The sequence below is a fragment of the Dama dama genome, chromosome 19 (assembly GCF_033118175.1).
Source record: "Dama dama isolate Ldn47 chromosome 19, ASM3311817v1, whole genome shotgun sequence".
Taxonomy (NCBI): domain Eukaryota; kingdom Metazoa; phylum Chordata; class Mammalia; order Artiodactyla; family Cervidae; genus Dama; species Dama dama.
Window position 1 is genome coordinate 66164784 of NC_083699.1, and position 21211 is coordinate 66185994.

Genomic DNA, 21211 nt, shown 5'->3' on the forward strand with positions numbered 1-21211 from the left:
GATCTATTAAAAAGCTCATTTAACTCAGCTGTTGTGTTTAACTGAATTGTTATGGCAGGTGAGCAAGATAAAAATCAGGTGGGAAAAGCTTCATATTAGGAATTCTATTAAAATCAGTTCGGTCTCCTAAATTTTGTTTTCTTGGTAGGGGAATTCTGTTAACAAGATCCTTTGTTTGCAGAGTAAAATGAGTTAACTTCATGCTGGGCGCTTTTTACAAAATGTTAGCTTGTAAATTTTTAAAGATTAGGATTAAAGCTAGTTTTAGTTGTTTTGTAAACAGCTAGGTAGATTGAATAATTGGCAGTTTGAGAAGAAAATGCTCTCTACAGAAAAATGCTCAACTATGAGTGAGTTAATGCCAGAATTCCACCCTTGGTTTGCATGATTTCATTGAGTTTATACTTTAGGCTTGGCTTTGTTTTCTTTTATTATCTTTTCTGCAAAATTCCTGCTCTAAAACAGAAAGCACTATTTTGATTTAGCCTCTAAACCATTTGTAACAGGTGGGTTTACCGGAAGGCACATACCTGCAATAAATAATTGACCTTCTAAGAAAAGACAAATTCCTGGGACCTTAAGTCATTTTCAAAAAGGCCACTATCAAGAAAAAGTTTTCAGAAATGCTGACATTCATTTGTTCTTCCAGGCAAGGCACAACTGTTTTCCTTGACAATTAGTATGGACTGGTTCCTCTTCCTACAAACTGGCCAGAGTAATTTTGCAGGTTTTGGGGCTGAGTCACAGTGGAAACCAAAGACATGCATCCCTGAAGTCTTTTTTTCTATCCCTTTTCTTCATCAGGGGGAACTGGAGAAGCTCAATCAATCCACGGATGATATCAACAGACGGGAGACTGAACTTGAGGTACAGAAAGCTGGGTTCCGAAGTGAAGGTGGCCTCTGTCCTGCTGACCCCAGGCTGGTTCACTCTGTTTTAATAACTGCAGAGTGGCTGCTGGCGTTCCCTCCTTGAAGTTGAGCAACAGCAAGCTGCCCGACAGAGTAAATTACACCACTGAGGCCAGCTAGTGGGTGGAACACATGTGGATCCAATTTCACGTGGTTTTCTTCCTGGAAGCTCAGAGGGGCCCAAACCAAGGGCTTTACACACTCTTAAGCCCTAAAGTTAACGTGGTCTGTTGCAAAGTTAGAAGGACTAAGGGGGAAAATTAGCTGTGCCCTTTAATGGATAAGAATGAATGAGCTCACAAAATCTCTTATTAAATCTTTTACGGTGACTCCTTACATTGCTACTTGGAAATATCATGTGTTTCCTCAAAAACACTTAGATCTTTTTTGACTTTTGGGCCCTAACCATTTCCCCCCCACCCCGCCCCCACCCTTCCACTCTTCTGCTTTTTTTCTTTATTGTCTGCTTGGGTGTAGAATATTAATGACCTTAATGGTAAAGAAAAGCTGTTTAGTCTCGGAAGTGCTTTCCTGCCTGGAAAAATGTGGGGAGCTGAGACCTCGATTTGAAGTTCATGGGCATCTTCCTGCCTGAATAAACAGATTAGTGCTCTTCATGGCTCCCACTTAGCTCCCATCCCTTTTCAACAGGGGTCGGTTTTCCCACCACTTCCCAGCAGATTTGACAACCCCTGCTTGTGTCTGGGAGCTGTGGGAGGGCCTGCGTCAGTAGCAGAAGGAATGGCAGGGAAGGTCAGCAGAAGGGGCGGGCCGCCGCTGGTCCCTCCAGGTGAGGGGGTGGGAGGTCTCAGGAATGTCATCCACCAGCCAGGCAACCCTGCATTGTCCCTGCATGTCGAGGCCAGAGGTGGCCCGGAGAGGCAAAGCTGGTTTGCCGAGCTGCTTCTGAAGGACTCTTGCTGTGTTCTGGTTCATCTGTGAGCCCTCTTCTCCCCCAAATGAAGTACCTTCTGTGTGTGGAAATTTTTTGCACTTATGATGAATCAGGACTGTTGGTTGGGCAGTTGAAATCTCTTAGAATCTCACATTTGGAATTCATTCAGCAGCACGACCTCTTTCATTTCTATCAGGATTTGATGTTTCCAAAAAGTTTTTTGTTTTTTTTTTTAATGTTTCCCTTTCTTTGGCTGCTGTGAATCTTGGTTACAGCATGCAGGATCTCTAGTTGTGACGTGCGAGTTCTTAGTGGCAGCGAGTAGGGTCTGGTTCTCTGACCAGGGGTGGAACCTGGACCCCTGCATTGGGAGCACAGAGTCTCAGCCCCTGGACCACCAGGGGAGTCCCCCAAGGGTCCTCCTTCCTCCTTGTCACAGCAGCCCAGAGCTATGCTGTTCATGATGGCTGCCTCTTGCCACCTGTGGCTATTTGAACTTAATTACAATTAAGTAAAATTAAAAGTTCACTTCCTCAGTCATAGTAGCCACCTTTCAGGGGCACAGTGGGCCTGGTATTGGACAGATCAGAGAAAACTCCCCTCATCATAGCCAGTTCTGCTGGGTGGCTTGGTCCTGGTAGGCAGGATGGGAGGCAGGGACCACCTGTTCTCCAGGGGAGGATGTGGAGGTTCAGTGTCCTCACAGTTCAGCCACACGGCAGAGCCTAATCATTTTTCAGATCCCCTTCCATTTCTCATGTTCTGCGATCCCAAATACCAGCAGATAAGTTAGAAATAGTTTTTTTTTTTTTTTTTTTGGCAAAGTACTGATCTATTCAGGGCTTCTCAGGTGGCCCTAGAGGTAAAGAACCCGCCTGCTAGTGCAGGAGATGTGAGAGACATGGGTTCAGTCCTTGGGTCGGGAAGATCCCCTGGAGGAGGGCATGGCAACCCACTCCAGTGTTCTTGCCTGGAGAATCCCCATGGACAGAGGAGCCTGGCGGGCTATGGTCCATGGGGTCACAGAGTCAGACACGACTGAAGCAATTCAGCACGCATGCATGATTTATTCATCCAACACATATTTATAGGGCTACTCCATGCCCGCCCCTGTCCGGGTTGTGTTCCCCTGCTGAGGGCACAGTTGTTTTATCTCAACTCTTTTCAGCCCTGATTTCCGAATCCCCTTTCTGGACACACTTAGGTCTTTGTGCGTCACAGGAAACTCTGACAGGTGTTTCCTGCCTGGCTCTGGAGAGCACTTGGCAGCTGCCGGGAGAGGGGGTCAGGGCTGACCCGTGTCACCGGCTGCCCTTTCATGGCCTTATTATAACAGGGTGTGTGTGTGTTAGGCGCTCAGTCATGTCCGACTCTCTGCGACCCCGTGGACTGCAGCCCGCCAGGCTCCTCTGTCCATGGAATTTTCCAGGCAAAGGATACTGGAGTGGGTTGCATTTCCTTCTCCAATAACCAGGGTGGACTCAGGCAATTATAGTGCAAACTCTGGACGTCATGAAAACTTCCTTAGCAGCCATGTTAAAAAGTAACAAGAAACAGCTGAAGCTAATTTCCATCCAATTTCCTTTAACCCAGAATTTTTGAGATAGAATAATTTCAGTGTGGAATCAAAACAGGAAAATCACGAATGAGATGTTTTGCATATATTTTTGTATCAAGTCTTGGAAGTATTGTGCATCTTTTATACCTAGAGCACGTCTCACTTCAGACCAACCAGGTTTAGGAGGGCAGCCCAGGTCTAATCAGTGGGGTTTCAGCCACTGTGCAGGTTCTCTGGATGCTGCTCACGCTCCCAGAGCCCACCGGGGAGCTGATGGCAGTTTCTGGCACGCTCTGTCCCTGCGGGCAGGCACTGGGCACCCACCTGGTGTCAGGCTTGCAGCCTCTGCAGATCCAAGCAGATTGGGATGTTCAAGACAGAGGCCGTGCCTCAGGGAGTTGATGTCTCAGTTGAGGCTGGGGCGTGGAGGGGTGGCTAGTAATTGCAGATTGCCGTGAGTCTAGTAGAAGAGTGACCTGACGAGGGTCTCCGGAAGACACTGAGCAGAAGGCTGCCATGCAAGGGAGCCTGTGTGCGGAGCGGCAGATGGAGGGATCAGTGGGGTGCCAGGGGAGGGTGGGCACCGAAGGGTGTGGACCAGGGAGCAGCCACCATAGCACATGGATGGTCCTCCCTGTTTGGACAAGTTTCCACTAAGCTTGCGTGAAGCCGTGGCTCCCAAGGGAAATGTCGTGACCAAAGGCTTTCAGTAACTTCAACCTCATTAGGCTCCCGTGAGCCTCTGGTCCCCCAGTGTCCACTGATCAGTACCTAACTTTGTGTTTCTGTTCAAAGACACATTCGGTTTAGTCGCTCAGTCGTGTCCGACTGTTTGTGGCCCCATGGACTGCAGCACGCCAGGCCTTCCTGTCCATCACCTGAGTTTACTCAAACTCGTGTCCATTGAGTCGGTGATGCCATCCAACCATCTCATCCTCTGTCATCCCCTTCTTCTCCCGCCTTCAATCTTTCCCAGCATCAGGGTCTTTTCAAATGAGTCAGCTCTTCGCATCAGGTGGCCAAAGTATTGGCATTTCAGCTTCAGCATCAGTCCTTCCAATGAATATTCAGGACTGATTTCTTTTAGGATGGACTGGTTGGATCTCCTTGCAGTCCAAGGGACTCTCAAGAGTCTTCTCCAACACCACAGTTCAAAAGCATCACTTCTTCAGTGCTCAGCTTTCTTTATAGTCCAACTCTCACATCCATACATGACTGTTGGAAAAACCACAGCCTTGAGTAGATGGACCTTTGTTGGCAAAGTAATGTCTCTGCTTTTTAATACGCCCATGATTTTATTGTAAAGATTTTTTTTTTTAACATGGACCATTTTTAAAGTCATTATTGAATTTGTTAAAATAGTGTTTCTGTTCTTTGTTTTGAGTTTCTGGCCTGTGGGATCTTTGTTCCCCAGCCAGGGATGGAACCTGCACCCCTGCGTTGGAAGGCAAAGTCTTAACCACTCAACCAGCACGGAGGTCCCTAAAGACACCTTATTTAATGTGTATTTTCGGTTCATTCATGTTGAGCTTGGCCATCAGCACCATGACTCAGTTTGATCAAAGCTCATTCAACACGTGTTTTCTCCGTTAGGCTCTTCACAGCTTTCCTGGGCTTAGGACACCAGCCAGCCCTTTAGCCCTAGGCTTGGGGTCCGTTTTAAGCAGGAAAGTCACGAACACAAAGCCCAGAAATGCAGAAAGTGTGGCACTAAATGGACTGTGTCGAGGATGCCTGTTTACGCATGAGAGCTGGAACGGGGCAGAGGGTGTCTGTCCCTCCTCCCCAGGAACAGGCCCCGCAGGCGACCGAAGTATCTTGCCAGTCTGAGCAGGTCCATAGGTGGCTGTAGACCAGCACAGTATTTTTTGGAATTAAGTGAGTAGACAGATTCACAGATAATGACGATTGACTGTCTATATTTCAGAGCCTCGAGGGGCGGGTCTTCGGCTGTCCGCATTTTCTTTCCTCTGCTTTTTGATTACAGTCCTCAGGGCCCAGCACCCCTCGTGGCTTGGAGCGATTCAGGTGAATTGGTGAGCCCAGTGCTCACTGACGGGTGAATGGGTAAAGAAGAGGTGGCCCAGGAGTTAATCCAGGTTTGCACTGCAAGGGGCACAGGTTTGATCCTTGGTTGGGAACTAAGATCCTGCGTGTGGTGCGGCCAAAGAATTTTTGGTACGTATACACATAATGGAATGTTACTCAGCCGTGAAAAATGAAATTCGCAGCAACATGTATGTACTTGGAGGGCATTACGTGAAAGTGAAAGAAGTCAGACAGAGAACGACGAAGATTGTATGATACTGCTTATATGTGGAGTCTGAAAACTACAACCAACTGGGGAATATGACAGAAGTGAAGCCGACTCACAGGTATAGAGAACAAGCTAGTGGTTATCAGTACAGAGTACTGGGTGTAAACTAGCCTCAAGGATGTTTGTACAACGTGGGGAATATAGCCAATAACATTTTGTATTAACTATAAGTAGAAAGTTCAGTTCAGTTCAGTCACTCAGTCGTGTCTGACTCTTTGCGACCCCATGAACTGCAGCACGCCAGGCCTCCCTGCCCATCACCAACTCCTGGAGTTTACTCAAACTCATGTCTATTGAGTCGGTGATGCCATCCAACCATCTCATCCTCTGTCGTCCCCTTCTCCTCCCGGCCTCAATATTTCCCAGCATCAGGGTCTTTTCCAATGAGTCAGCTCTTCGCATCAGGTGGCCAAAGTATTGAGTAGAAAGTAATTTTTCAAAATTGTATACAATTTTTTTTAAAGAAAAAAAAGAACTGGTGACAGTTTGTGTCATGGTTGCCTCTGGGCGTCGTAGCCGAGGCATCAGCTGGAATGTACCCCTGCATCCCATTCTGTGTCTTGGTGATTTAAATGGGAGATGATCAAAGGTGTCTGATGCCAGACTGTTGTCAGGTGACATCCGCCCCTTCCTGCGATGTTGGTTTGCCTCTGACCTTGTCTGGACAGTGTGGTAACCCCTTTGTCCTCTGATTTCTGTTGGGAGAGCCAGCCTTTTCAAGGCTGTTGAAGGGAGTAACCTTTTATCAGAAAGAAAGTGAAGTTGCTCAGTCTTGTCTGACTCTTTGCGACCCCATTGACTGTAACCTACCAGGCTTCTCCGTCCATGGGATTTTCCAGGCAAGAGTGCTGCAGTGGGTTGCCATTGCCTTCTCCAGGGGATCTTCCCGACCCAGGGATTGAACCCAGGTCTCCCACATTGCAGACAGAAGCTTTACCCTCTGAGCCACCAGGGAATCCCAGCCTTTTATCAGAGAGGCTCTCGAATATGAGCCTGATGTTTCAAGTTAAGAAAGCACACGTATTTTCCCACAGGCGCATGGGTTAATCAGCTTTAACCATTAACTCACGGAGTCTTTCTTGAGTACCCACTGTGTGCTTCCCGGAAGGCCTGTCTGAAGGGGGCGTGCCTGGGCCGGGAAGGGCACTTCAACCCCGGGGGAACAGGAGCACCGGTGCCCTGAGGGTGGGGCGAGCCGCGGCTGGAGAAAGAGAAGCAGCCCTTCTGTCCCGGCAGCCTTGCCCCGGGCTGCGGCAGGCAGGGAGACGGGCGATGCACTTGGACCTGGCCCAGTGATCTGTTCTCAGGTTTGATACAAGAGGCAGCACAGAGAACTTCTAAGTCACTGTCATCAAGATTTGTAAAACTCCACGCCCAGTTCCTTCGTTTTTCCACCGTGTGTGGTGTTTCCTTATCCCCTGCTGCTCTGAAGGTGGGCTTGTCTTGGGCTGAAACGGTCCCTGAGGAGCAGGAAGGGCCCTCCAGGCCCAGTTACTACGCACATTTTTCTGGCTCCGAACATCCATCGCTCGCTGACTTTTTCAGCCTGCCCTTCCCAGCGGGGGCAGAGGTGCTTCATTGTAAACGGCCATGCTCTTTCCCTGGGTGCTTGGGTGGAGGCGGTTTGAAAAAGCATCCAGATTCCGGACATCTGTGTTCCTCAGACTCACAGAAGGCCTGCACCCAGCATCAGCCTTCTCCTTTGCCAAAGCCTAGCAAACAATTTCTCTTTAAACAACTGTCCCAAGCTTGGAAACTTGGGGTGGGGGAGGAGAAGAGGGGGTGAATTGGGAGCAGCCTGTAGTCTCCTAATGGATTATTAGCACAAGTCAGGGGAAGAGAAATTCTTTTCTCAGAGGACAGTGTTGTAACACTTTCTCCTTTAAGATGTGTGTGTATGTGTTTGTGTGTGGGGTGTGTGTTGCATGACTGTGTGTGTGTGTCTGTGTGTGGTGTGTGTGTGTGTGTTGCATGACTGTGTGGTGTGTGTGTGTGTGTGGTGTGGTGTGTCTGTCTTGTTGCAGGGTGAGGCTGACTCTGTCCCCGGGGGGATCCAGTTGCAGGGTGCCATGTCCTGGAGGCGTCCGTGTAGCCTGCCCCGAGGCCCTCCTGTGGCTCCGTCCTGCTGGGTCCTCACCGTGCTGGAGGCGTTGGCCACAGAGTGGGGGCCCCGGGCAGGGTCTTGGGAGCTGGAGGGCGCTCTGATGTAACGGGGGCTTTGGCATCGAGGCCTGGGGGCTCAGGTTTTTGGGAGGGCCAGCCGCCGGCAGGGGAGGGTGGAGAGTGGCCGGTGCAGACGCCTCACAGTCTGGACGGCACGGCAGGGAGGGGAGCCTGGGGGGGAAGACCCTTTGGTCACTGTCTGTGTGTGAGGGCTTTTCTGGGCCTCTGGGGAACCCGGCTCTGACCCGAAGTTTGGCCATCGGACCAGTAGGACTTGGGGCTGCCTGCTTGGGTGACCGTCCCCACATTGCTGCTGGAATGTCCGTGACTTTTGACCCAGCAATTGCACTTGGAAGAATTGATCCTAAGGGGGTAACTGGGCACAGATCCAGGTCCAGCAGGGTTCACCGCAGCCTTGTTTGAAAATGTTGGAAAATTGTGACTCCACCTGACTGTCAGTAGGGGGTTGCTGAAATAGATGAATACCAAGCCCAGACGCTGGTTGAGAGAATGTGTTGACCAGCTTGTTATTAACCAAGAAATGCATCTGAATGGGAAAAGGCAGGTTCCAAGAGCATGGGTTCATGATTTAGAATCATGGTGCTATTCTAAAAAATACATTTATGTGCATAAGCAGATCTGGAAAGAATTACCTGCCAGCTATTATATCTGGTGGAGAGATGAGTGAGATGTATTCTCTATATTTTTCTATATTTTCTGAGTTATTTGCTTTGATCCCTTGTGGCTCAGCTGGTAAAGAATCTGCCTGCAGTGCAGGAGACCTGGGTTCGATCCCTGGATTAGGAAGATCCTCTGGAGAAGGGAAAGGCTACCCACTCCAGTATTCTGGCCTGGAGAATTCCATGGGGTTGCAAAGTGTTGGACACGACTGAGTGACTTTCACTTCACTTCATAGTCAGAGGGGGAAAAGAAAACCCAAAGTCACGGGAAAGGGGCGCATGGAGGGACATCTTGGCTTCAGGTGGTGTGGCTAGAACTTGAGCTCTGCTGACTTTTGGGGGCACTTGCCCCTTTGGAGCCTGAGTCACCCCGTCCGTGAATTGGAGTCGTGACTCTCCTGGGGGGTCTGGGGGGCCTGGGGGGCAGGAGGAGACACTGTGGGTGGGAGGGCTTTGCTTGCTGCCCAGCCCCAGGTGCGGGTGTGGCTTCCCACAGGCGGGGCTGGCCAGGAGCGTGGGGACCCCCTGGATGTTCAGGATGGATGCAGGGAAGGTTCCAGCGAGATGCTCCACCCTCCTCCCCGGGGCCCTGCCATGAGGACCCTGTGTCAGAGACAGGCTCCAGGCAAGGGGCCAGAGAGAGGGCTCCTAGGGCCAGGATTACAGCGGGATGGACTCTGCGGGGTCTGGAGCCGTGGACCTTGGGCTCTGGAAATCAGCTGTTTCTCCGCCTGAGCTGCGCTGTGTTAGGCTGTGTCTCCTCCTGGGATTTGCCTGGCACGTAGTGGCTGCTCAGTTGATGTACGAGCGGATGAAAGTTGTCAGAGTGCCCCTTGATGGCTGTGTGGCCTGGGGCAAGTTACTCAATGTCTCTGAACCTCAGTTTCCTCATCCCACTGATGTCGCGTAGTAAGGCATCAGTATCATTGCTGCTGTTACTGGGAGAGGGAAGGCCAGGGCTATAGCATGGCGGGTCCTTGCAGGAAGGACTTGTGTCCATCCTGGCATGTCCCTGACTCCTAGCTGCTCTTCAGTAATAACGAGAGCTCATAATAGTAATAATGGCAATAAAAAGTGCCTCCCGTGTGCTAGACCCTGTTCCAAGCACTTTGTGTAAGATCCCTGAATCCTCAGCAGGACTTTGTGTGATAGAGCCGATCATCCCTGTTCTGCTGATAAAACCGAGGCCTTGAGTATCTTGCTTTCAAGGAATTGCCCAGCTGTGCTAGTGATGTTGTTGACATTCTTTGTTGTGGGGGGCTGTCTTGTCCATTGTAGGATGTTTAGCAAGCAGCCACTCACTAACTGAGACCCCTTCTTGCGCCCCCCGCCCAGTTGTGACACCCACGCACATCTCCAGCCTTGAAAGTGTCCTGGGGAAAGGGGACAGGGTTGCCTGGCGGGGGGAACCCCTGCCCTCGAGAAATGCCATCAGGCGGTGGTCCTTGCAGAACCAAGTTAGGATTGCCCGGTCCTGGGCCCATCCAGACCTGCTGACTCAGAATCTCTGGAGGCGAGGCCCCCAGGAGTCTGTTTGAAGCAGCACTAGCCATCTCACGCGTGTCTCTCAGGCTGTATTCTGGTCATTTCTGTACCGGTCTGGCTCTCCTTGCCCTGGACTCAGCCCCTGGAAGGAAGGGCTTGGCCTCCCCATCTTTGTACCCCAGTATCTCCCACAGTGCCTACTCATGATGAGTTGGGGAATGAATGGCTGGAGTTGCATTTAGAGCCTGATGATCTGTGGACTCACTGTGGCTCCTGCCACACGCAGCATCCCGCAGAACGGGCAGGGCCCTTTTCCCTTGTGCCTGCTCTGAAACTGCATCGCCCCCTGGGCCGTGCCTGGGCAGCCTTGATGCTGGGCACAGAGGCAGCATTGGTAAAGTACAGGCTGTGACCTCTGCCCTCCCCCAAGCCCCTCAGTCCTAAAGGTCAGAGCTCATGGAGGTGTAGGACTCTGCCCTGCTTGGAGATGCTCAGGTTTTAAGAGTGTTTCACACTGGAATAGGATGACGTGTGGATATGGACAGATGGCCATAATCTATTCAGTGGGAAAAAATCTAGTGGGAAAAATGCTTGTATAAGACTATGCGTAGAGTTTATGTAAAAGCATATATACATGCAGTAAAAGAACATGGACATAAAAGAGGAAAAAAGGCCTAGGAGAGACTCATAGCCTGGTCCACAGACTCTAATCTGCTTGTTACCAATTGAGGTGAAGTACTCACAGAAATTGCGAGTAAGATTTTAGAAGTTTTTCTTTTTAGCCATTTGACATTGCTGTGACATCCCAGTGGCTTTTCACTTTTCTACTTCATTGTATTCTGCAAAAATGTTGATTCATGTTGGTTGATGGTGGAGTTGGGGGGATGCAATATCATAGTTTCAGAAGCATGTAGCCTCACAAGTTTTTAATGCTTACTGCTAAGAATGCTGCTGGGGGGTTTAATTTTTTCATTTCTCAATGTTTTCTGCATTATTTGCAATGACCATGTTTTATCATTTTCATAGGCAGGGCATGAGGGTGGAGGATGCAGCGCTATTATAAAAAGGTACCTTTATGAATCAAAGAAATGAATTTCTATGGAAGGAATTTTAGGAACGATGAGGGCTGGTTGGAAAAAAATTTCTAGATTGGTAGTCCCTGCCCTACCTGTAGATAAACCCTGATGTTGGTGGGTTTGCTTGGTGAATTATTGTATTGTTAACTTCTCACATGGTAATTCATGGAGGGTTGAAAAGAGCCTTAAAGGCCTTTTAGGATTGTTTGCAGCCAAGACACCCTCATCTATAAAAATACAAAACAGTCACCAAGATAGAACAGTGGGAAACGTTCCAAACATTAAGGATGTTTAGATATTCACACTTACTAGATGGATTTGAGTAGTAGCATCCTTTCTACGTGGATAAAGACTTGCGGGTACGTATAGCCCTTGGACAGCGCTGATACTGTAGTGTCACTTAGGGAAAATGATATTGGTGCGGGCTGTTGGCTAGAATATAGAAATAGCTGTCAGTGTTGAGATGCAGTCTGCTGCCTTAAAACAAATCAGCTGTCTTCCTTTTAAACAATTATACAGATAGTATGTAAACTTTCCTGGCACCATTGTGGGAACCTGGGCACCTGCCGTTGCAGTAAAGTGACCCGACTGTGTCCCCAGCGTTATCCTGGTACCTTCCCCCTGACTGCAGGGTGTCTCGGGGTGTCGTCACCTCAAAAGAAGACAGGATCTGAGGACTGGTGGAGCTGTCGGCCCCACGGTTGAGAGAATCTTCAGATCCCCCTATTGGCAGAGAGCTGTGGGCCCTGTGGCCTTTAAATATTGAACTATTGTTTTTCCCTCTGAGCGTTTATTGTAGAGCCTTTTAACATAGCAGTGTATTGTGTGTGTGTGTGTGTGTTGACTGGATGAATTAAACATCTCTTGAACCTCATCCTTTGGCAGGCATCCCAGTATCTTCGCCCAGAGCTTGGTCTCTGAAAGTTACTTAATCTGCCTATCACCACATAGACGCTTCTAAAGTAGAGGCTGTACCCCTTTTATGCAACACATCTTAACCAAGAGTCTCACGATCGTTTGCAGCTTTGCAAAGGTGCTCTTAAGAGAGCTCAGAGAATCAGCCTCTTTCATTTCCTTAAAGGAAGGTGGAAAACAATTTTGATCTCTTCTGGCCTGACTTTTTTCCTTTGCTGTGTTTTGCTGGATTATCTGAGAGCCAGTAGCGTTTGTTCTGACAGAAAGGAATTGCCATCAGGAAGACAATCACAGAAGCGTCAGCTGTGTATTCACACTGCAGCCAAATCCGCTTAATGTAAATGCCTGTCGTGTGGGGTCAGAGTCACCCTGCAACCTGATGACTGGAGTTTGGGTGTCTTTGTCTACCTGACCCTTTTGTTGCTAGCACACAAAAGGCTTCAGCTTCATTCTGATAAATTTGAAACTGGCAGATTTGACATTTTCTCCCTGGTTTTTAGCTTTTTTTTTTTTTGGAAGAAGAGATGGAAGAGAGATTGTCCTTCCTCATGGTTCTAGTACCTGTTTGTACCTAACAAATTACCCCCAAGCTTCTTTATCCCAAATCAAATGCTTTCTCTTGCCCATGATTTGTGGATGGGGAATTTGGAGCGAGCTCCATGGGGTGGTCCTCGCTGGAGGAGTCTCATGCACTTGTAGCCGAGATGTGAGTTGGGTGTGCCCTGCTCTCCTCGCGGTGTCTGACTGCACCCAATGGGTGTCTCAGGATGACCATGTGGAAACACCAGAGCCTTGGGGGTCCCACAGTGGCACTTCCGTGGTGATCTGCTGGTCCAGGCAGCCAGGAGCCCAGCAGATTGAGGAGGACGGGCCTACAGTCCATCTCTGGACGGGGTCAGTGCCAAGGCAATTGAGCCCCTTCAGAGCGGCCATGCTCTGGGTGGTCACACCGAGACCGAAGCCAGCATAAGTCCTTTGGCTTCAGGAACAGCCTCGTTTCACGGGACCTTGCCGAGTTGCTTTAATGGATAACCAGCCAGCAGAGCAAGGACTTTGATTATTCCTCTTGGTGGCCCTTAAACCAGCCAGCAGCAGTTAAAGCAACAGTGCACTGTTTTGAGCCGTGCCATGGATTCTGCCATAAGGGATTCTTCGCTGCTTTGCCCCATTTCTTTGAAATTTTGTCTGAGAGAATATTATGCCGTGGCTTCAACACCTATTATAAAAAATTAGTGGAGCCCAGGGGCCCGGAGTACAGTAGCTAGACAGACACTTTGTAAATTCAGGGGGAAGGTTCTTAAATCCCTTGGGCAGCTTTTGACATGCTGCGTTCTTCCCCTACCCTGGATTTTGCTAGCATTCCCACTGCAGAAATAGGATTCTGGTGTTGCATGCATTGGCTAGAAAGTGGATCCACCCCCCCGAGGTTGGCACTTGTTCAAGCAAATCGTATTTGTATGCTATGAAACTTGGGATCGAAAAAGCATAGGAAAACTTGTTTTAGAGCTGATAGAGGAAAAGTGTGGACTGGGGCCTTCAGGAAATCTGAATTTGAATCCTCCCCCTGCCTCTTTGTAAGCTGTGCAGTCTTGGCAAGGTTTTTAGCTTTTCCAGGTTTTTCCTTTCCTTCTCTCGGAAGGGGAAAGGGCAATACCTATCTTGCAGAGCTATTAAGGATTAAATAAGGTGATGATTGTAAAGTGCCTGGCCCCGTACCTAGCATGTAAAGTGTTCAGCCAGCTTTGGTCCTTTCCTGTCGAACCGTTGCTGTTTATTGAATAACACCACCTCCATAAAAATCACTACTGTTTATCGAAAGCTGATTGCATTCCAAGCATTGTCCTCAGGGGTTTATGTAGGTTAGTTCTCGCAGCAGCTCTTGAGGACATTGCTGGGACACAGAGGGGCTGAGAGACTGAGCCAGTGCTCCTGGGCCACACGGCCAGTGGGATGAGGACCCAGGATTTCAATCCAGGAGTCTGAGGCTGGAGCCCAGGCGCTGAAGTAGTTTTAAGATGTGTGTTTGTGGGTTTGGAGGGTGCATCCTCTGAGGTCCCCACCGAGGCTGGTGAGGTGGAGGAGCACTGATCTAGGACTTGGGGACCAGGTGTTCAGTCTCTGCCCTGACACTCACCAGATACACATCCTTGGGAGTGGGGGAGGCTTCACTTACCTCTCTGTGCAATGGCAGTCTCTGAGTTAGATGACGGGCAGAGGCTTTTCCATTCCTGATAGTGAATGACTGAGACTTTAAAAAATAATCTGTTTTATTGAAATATAGTTGATTTGCAATGTGGTGTTAATTTCTGCTGCATGGCAAAGTGATTCAGTTATACATATATAGATTTATGTATTCTTTTCCTTTATGGTTTATCACAGGGTATTGAACATGGTTCCCTGTGCTGCATAGCGGGACCTTGTTGTTTATCCATTATATGTAAGAGTTTGTACCTGCTCATCCCAAACTCCATCCGTCTCTACCCCACCTCCCCCTCGGCAACCATAGACCTGTTCTCTGTGCCTTTGAGTCTGTTTCTTTTTGTAGGTGAGTTCCTTTTGTCATATTTTACTTGTTTCTTTTACTCGGCCATGCTGTGTGGGATCTTTACTGCATGTGGGATCTAGTTCCCTAACCTGGGATTGAACCCTGGCCCCCTGCATTGGGAGTGTGGAAGCTTAGCCACTGGACCACCAGGGAAGTCCTTTTTATTCTTTTGTTTTTTGGCCACACTGTGTGGCATGTGGGATCATAGTTCCCCAAGCAGGGATCGAACCCATCCCCCTGCAGTGGAAGAGCAGCAGTCTTACCTGCTGGACCACCAGGGAAGACCCTGTGTTATGTTTTAGATCGCACATATAAAGGATATCACGTGGTATTTGTCTGGTTTACCTCACTTGGTATGATTATCTATAGGTCCACACATGTTGCTGCAAGTGGCATTATTTCATTTTTTATGTCTGAGTAGTATTCCACTGGGTGTGTATTTATATACATGAACACACATGTATACACACACATACACACACACACACACACACACATATTGTTTAGTCACTAAGTTGTGTCTGTCTCTTTTGCGACCTTAGGGATTATAGCCCGCCAGGCTCCTCTGTTCATGGGACTTCCCAGGCAAGAGAAGACTTTTGCCATTTCCTTCTCCAGGGGATCTTCCCAACCCAGGGATCAAACAGGCAGATTCTTTACTACTGAGCCCCCTGGGAAGTCCCCCCCATATATACACATACACAGGCGTCTTTTTCTTCCATTCCCCTGTTGATTGACATTTACGTTTCCAGGTCATAAATCGTGTGGCTATGGTCACAGGAGCGCATGCAGCTTTTTGAATTATAGTTTTCGTTTTCTCCAGATAAATGCTCAGGAGTAGGATTGCTGGGTCAGGTGGCAGCTCTGTTTTTAGTTGACTGAGGAACTTTCATACTCTTTTCCGTAGTGGCTGTCCCAGTTTACGGGCATGACAGAGATTTTGATTTGAATCTAGCAACATGCTGAATGGGCTGAGTCCTCAGTCTTGATCACGGGGAAATAAAACACCTAGGTGAATCTGAGCTGCAGCCAAACTTTGATCCTTATTGAAGCCATACTTGGGCACAGCTGAAGAAAAGCCCTTGAGAAAATGAAAGTGCTCTGCCTCGTTCCTTCCCACTTCCAGGCCTGCTGTAGCAGCCTCTTTTGACGTTTTCAGCCGTTCCTTCTGGGTTCTTCCGCGTCTCTCGCCGCAGCGGCAGTGGGTTTTGACTTTGGTTCCTTTGCATCCTCCGGCCTCCCTCCCTTCTGCTCTGTGAGGGGGTCAGAAGGAAGGTCCTCCAGGAGGAGCCAGCAGCATCTTGCCTGCAGTGCGGGGCGGGCGGTGCGTGCTTTCCGGGGAGGCTGTGCTGCCTGGCCCCTGGCGCCCCCGAGGCCGGCCCTGAACTCGCGCACCGCCCGGATGCCCGCGCGCCTGTTCATTCTGATACAGGCCTTGTGATGCAGGACCGCTTGATGCATGGCTGACGCGTCACTGATCAATGTGCACAGTAGCGTTATGATCCATCTGAGATCTGATATCTGCAAGTGTGGGGGAAAGTGGGTCTTCAGGTTGAGGAAATATGTGAAGCCTCTCAGCGTAGACATGGAAAATAGTTCACTAGTGGTTGAACTCCTGTAAAATGCCAGTTTCAGCAATTCTGCCTCCTCTCACATAAAGAATCCTGGGGGTTTAAAAACACTGGCCCGGAATGAAACAGCAGCAAGTCCTGTCAGCCGTCTCAGCTTTGTGTGTGTGTGTGTCAGTGTGTGTGTGTAAGCGTGTGAGTGTGTCTGTATGTTTGTGAGAGTGTGTGAGTGTATGTGTGTGTGTCTGTGTGTGTAAGCGTGAGAGTGTGTGAATGTGAGAGAGAGTGTGTGTCATTGTGTGTGTGTAAATGTGTGTATGTATGTTAGAGTGTGTGTATGTGTGAGAGAGGTAGTGTGTGTGTCAGTATGTGTGTGTAAGTGTGTGAGTGTGTCTGTATGTTTGTGAGAGTGTGTGTATGTGTGTGTCAGTGTGTGTGTAAGCGTGAGTGTGTGAATGTGACAGTGTGTGTGTGTAAATGTGTGTGTATGTTAGAGTGTGTGTGTATGTGTAAGTGTGTATGTGTGAGAGAGTGTGTCAGTGTGTGTATGTGTAAGTGTGTGTGTGTATGTGAGAGTGTGTGTCATTGTGTGTGTGTAAATGTGTGTGTATGTATGTTAGAGAGAGTGTGTGTGTATGTGTGTGTGTATGTGTGAGAGAGGTAGTGTGTGTGTCAGTGTTTGCGTGTAAGTGTGTGTATGTGAGAGTGTGTGTCAGTGTGTGTGTGTAAATGTGTGTGTATGTATGTTAGAGTGTGTGTGTATGTTTGTGTGAGAGAGTGTGTGTCAGTGTGTGTATGTGTATGTAAGTGTGTGTATGTGAGAGAGTGTGTGTCATTGTGTGTGTGTAAATGTGTGTGTATGTATGTTAGAGAGAGAGAGTGTATGTGTAAGTGTGTGTGTGTGTGAGAGAGGTAGTGTGTGTGTCAGTGTGTGTGTGTGTATGTGAGAGTGTGTGTGTCATTGTGTGTGTGTAAATGTGTATGTATGTTAGAGTATGTGTATGTGTGAGTGTGTGTGTATGTTTGTGAGAGAGTGTGTGTGTGTCATTGTGTGTATAAATGTGTGAGTGTATATGTGTGTTAGAGTGTGTGTGTGTGTGTGTGTGTGTGGTTATGTAACTTCTGTCCCTCTTCCAGGGCCTCAAACCACTGACCCTTGTTCCTGAAGATGAAAGGGTTTTCTCCTTTGTGGAGCTTGGACCTTAGGCTATTTAGATATATATATATGTGCATATTTAATACTTTACAATTGTTAAATATATTTATTTTAATAGTTTAAAATGTGTTTGTTTATTTTTGCCTGGGCAGGGCCCTCCTCGCTGCTTGCAGCTTCCTCCAGTTGCTGGGAACAGTGGCTTCTCTCCTCCGCAGTGTGCAGTCTTCTCGGCGGTGGCTTCTCTTTTGGGGAAGCGCAGGCTCCAGGACCACGGCTTCCGTAGCTGCAGCTTGCGGCCTCGGTAGTTGTGGCGCATGGGCTTATTCGCCTGGTGGCTTTGGGCCCTTCCCCGGCCAGGGATCGAACCCATGTCCCCTTTATTGGTGGGCGGATTCTTGTCCACCACATTGCCAGGGAGGTCCTAAACATACATATTTTTTATTGTATTGCTTTGATTCCATTCTGGTGGCTCCTGCCTGTGTAATGTCAACAAAAGTGATTTGAAATTGAGTCTTTCTCAAAGTGACATTCTATAAAATAACTGATTCATATTATTGAAAACTATCAAGGCCGTGAAAACCTGAACACTTCCAGATTTGGGAGACTAGACAGAGTTTGACAACTAGATCCTGTGTGAGTCCTGGACTGGATCCTGGACCAGGGAAAAATACCTTTTCTTCCTTTGCTATAAAAGATGTTGGCTCAGATGGTGAAGAGTCTTCCTGCAATGTAGGAGACCCAGGTTTGATCTCTGGGTCAGGAAGATTCCCCTGGAGAAGGGAATGGCTACCCACTCCAGTGGGTAGAGTGGGAAAGACTAGAGATCGCTTCAAGAAAATCAGAGACACCAAGGGAACATTTTATGCAAAGATGGGCACAATAAAGGACAGAAACAGTACAGACCTAACAGAAGCAGAAGATATTAGAAGAGGTGGCAAGAATACACAGATGAACTATACAAAAAAGATCTTAATGACCCAGATAATCACGATGGTGTGATCACTCACATTCACCTAGAGCCAGACATCCTTGAATGTGAAGTCAAGTGGGCCTTAGGAAGCATTTCTATGAACAAAGCTAGTGGAGGTGATGGAATTCCAGCTGAGCTATTTCAAATCCTAAAAGATGATGCTGTGAAAGTGCTGCACTCAATATGCCAGCAAATTTGGAAAGCTCAGCAGTGGCCACAGGACTGGAAAAGGTCAGTTTTCATTCCAATGCCAAAGAAAGGCAATGCCAAAGAATGCTCAAACTACTGCACAATTGTACTCATTTCACACTCTAGCAAAGTAATGCTCAAAATTCTCCAAGCTAGGCTTCAACAGTACGTGAACCGAGAACTTCCAGATGTATGAGCTGTACTTAGAAAAGGCAGAGGAACCAGAGACCAAATTGCCAACATCCATTGGATCATAGAAAAAGCAAGAGAATTCCAGAAAAACATCTACTTCTCTGATGTGGAGTTGGACCATAAAGAAGGCTGAGCACCGAAGAATTGATGCTTTTGAACCGTGGTGTTGGAGAAGAGTCCCTTGGACTACAAGATCAAACCAGTCAGTCCTAAAGGAAATCAGCCCTGAGTGTTCATTGGAAGGACTGATGCTGAAGCTCCAATACTTTGGCCTCTTGATGAGAAGAACTGACTCCTTAGTAAAGACCCTGATGCTGGGAAAGATTGAAGGCAGGAGAAGGGGACGACAGAGGATGAGAGGGTTGAATGGCATCACCGACTCAATGGAGATGAGTTTGAGCAAGCTCCGGGAGTTGGTGATGGACAGGGAAGCCTGGTGTGCTGTGGTTCATGGGGTCGCAAAGACACGACTGAGTGACTGAAAAGCAACAGCCCACCCCAGCATTCTTGCCTGGAGAATTCCATGGACAGAGGAGCCTGGCGGGCTAGAGTCCATAGGGTTGCAAAGAGTTGGACACAGCTGAGCGACCACTTTCACTATAAAGGATGTTGGTGGGCCAGTTGATGCAATTTGAACAAAATCACAGATCAGATTAGTGGCGTTGTATCAGTTTTAAGTTTCTGATTGTAATCATCATACTTTGGATATGTAAGAGAATGTCCTCATTTTTAGGAAATACACAGTGAAATATCTCAGGCTGAAGGCCATCATGTCTGCATCTTACCTTCATTTCCCCCAAGTCTGAACTACTTTAAATCAAAAATGTTTAAAAGAGAGCCTTTTCTGCCTTCCCAGACCTACCACCTGTCTTAACCCAGGCTCCAAATGGCAGTGGCATCTTGACTTTGGCCAAGGCTGCGTGTCCCAGGGCAGGGCCGCTGTGCTGGCGGTGTGTGTCCTGGGGATGGGAGTGGTCCTCACCTGCTTGTTTGGAAACTTCCTCGAGTCAGAGTTCTAGAGCACAGCCTTCCTGCCTGGGAGGAACTTGGTTCCGCTTAGGCCTAAAAAAAAGCTTTCAGATGCTTGAACACCTCGGAGGAGGCCAGCTTGTACAGGAAACCGTGCTAACCCGCACCATTTCTTTCCTCTTCTCTCTCGGTGGGAGGAAGTTCTTGCTGGTGCAGAACCCGAAAGAGGAAGCGGGGGTCGGCCTTGTCAGCTGCCTGGGGCCTGCCCCTGGGCCTGGCGCTGGGGCTAGAATCCCCTCCACTTTGCCCCAGGCCACTCAAACAGCTTAAATAAAAGATGGGGTTTCTGAAAGGCGGGAGGGTGGGGGACCCCCGGGAAGGGAAGGGCATTGCAGAGCCTTGAGCAGGCGCTGCGAGCGTCCCAGCACCCGTGGGCCCAGCACGGTGACTCGCCACGCTGGGGGTCTCCCCCGAAGAGGAGCCTTGGCTGGGTTGCTAAGGGATCTGGCTGGATGGCTGCAGAATCAGGGTCAGGGCCCCAGGTCATCTCCTGCGCCCTCTGTCTGCTGCCTGCTCTCCTCTGGTTTGCTTTCCCTTCCCTCTCCGTGGTCCCCTCCGTGTCCTCGTCTTGCCCTCCTCTGGCTTCTTCCATACTGGCCCCTTTGTCCCTGTCTTCCCAGGCTCCCTGGTTGGGTGGAACCTGCTGATGGTGATCGCGCCTGTGAGGTGCTGGGCGGGGGCTGCTGTGGTCCCTGTGGGGCTGGCCCTGGCTCCCTGGGGGCCCCTGCCCTCGCACCCCGTCTCTGCCCCCCTCCCAGCTCCGCAGCCCTCTTGCCTTGGCGCCCCAGACCCTGGCTCTGCCCCAGGCACAGTCTTCCCGCTTCTGCCTCTGCTGCAAAATTCCTGGAGCTGAAATCAGATCGTCCAGGCTGCCCGTCCGTCCCCCAGGGCTGTGATGGCCACTCCCTGGGGCAGGAGAGGCAAGGAGGGCAGGCAGCAGGGGGACCCGTGAGCGTGGCCGGATCCCTGCAGGCGGTGCGCAGAGCGGAATCTGGGTTGAAGAGCCGGACCCGTGCCGTCCAGAATGGCAGCCACCAGCCCTATGGGGTGACTGGAGTTCTACTTTAAAAATGACAGTTTAGTACAGTATCCAGTCAGCCGCACGAGGCACACATCCAGTTTTCATTTAGCCACGTGTGGCTGGTGGCCTCTGTCGAGCCCCACACAGATTCAGAGCATCTCCGGTGCTGCAGAAAGCTCTGCAGACAGGCTGGGGGGTGCTTGATCCTTCTCACCGAAGCCCCGGGAAAGTGGTTTCTTTGTGTTTTAGCAGCTGCCACAAGTGCACTTAAAGAATAGAGTGGAGGGGTGGGGGGCGGGAAGTAACAGGATCTTTAGTAACATTAAAAACACGTCGGTCACCTTAGAACTGGTTGGGAAGTCGGAGCCTGTCTGATGGTGCCTTGCAACATGGAATTCTGGAACGTTCCTGCTACAAGAGACTTTACATCCCAAATCTCTTGTTCTTCTGCCTCTGTCATAATTTCTGCTTTATTCTTGTTCTGTATGTACTTATTCTACACTTTTTTTTTCCCACCTGGGTTCACATTTGTCCTTTGTTT

General features: G+C 49.1%; 1 protein-coding gene across 1 annotated transcript in view; it reads left to right on the forward strand.

The window, feature by feature from the left end:
- The window catches only part of SH3BP5 (SH3 domain binding protein 5), a 76230-nt gene that overhangs the window by 1044 nt on the left and 53975 nt on the right, over positions 1 to 21211 (forward strand). Inside the window, exon 2 of the mRNA XM_061167294.1 lies at positions 805 to 867. Within this exon, the coding sequence (XP_061023277.1) occupies positions 805 to 867 (63 nt within the window). The remainder of the gene's footprint in view (positions 1 to 804; positions 868 to 21211) is intronic.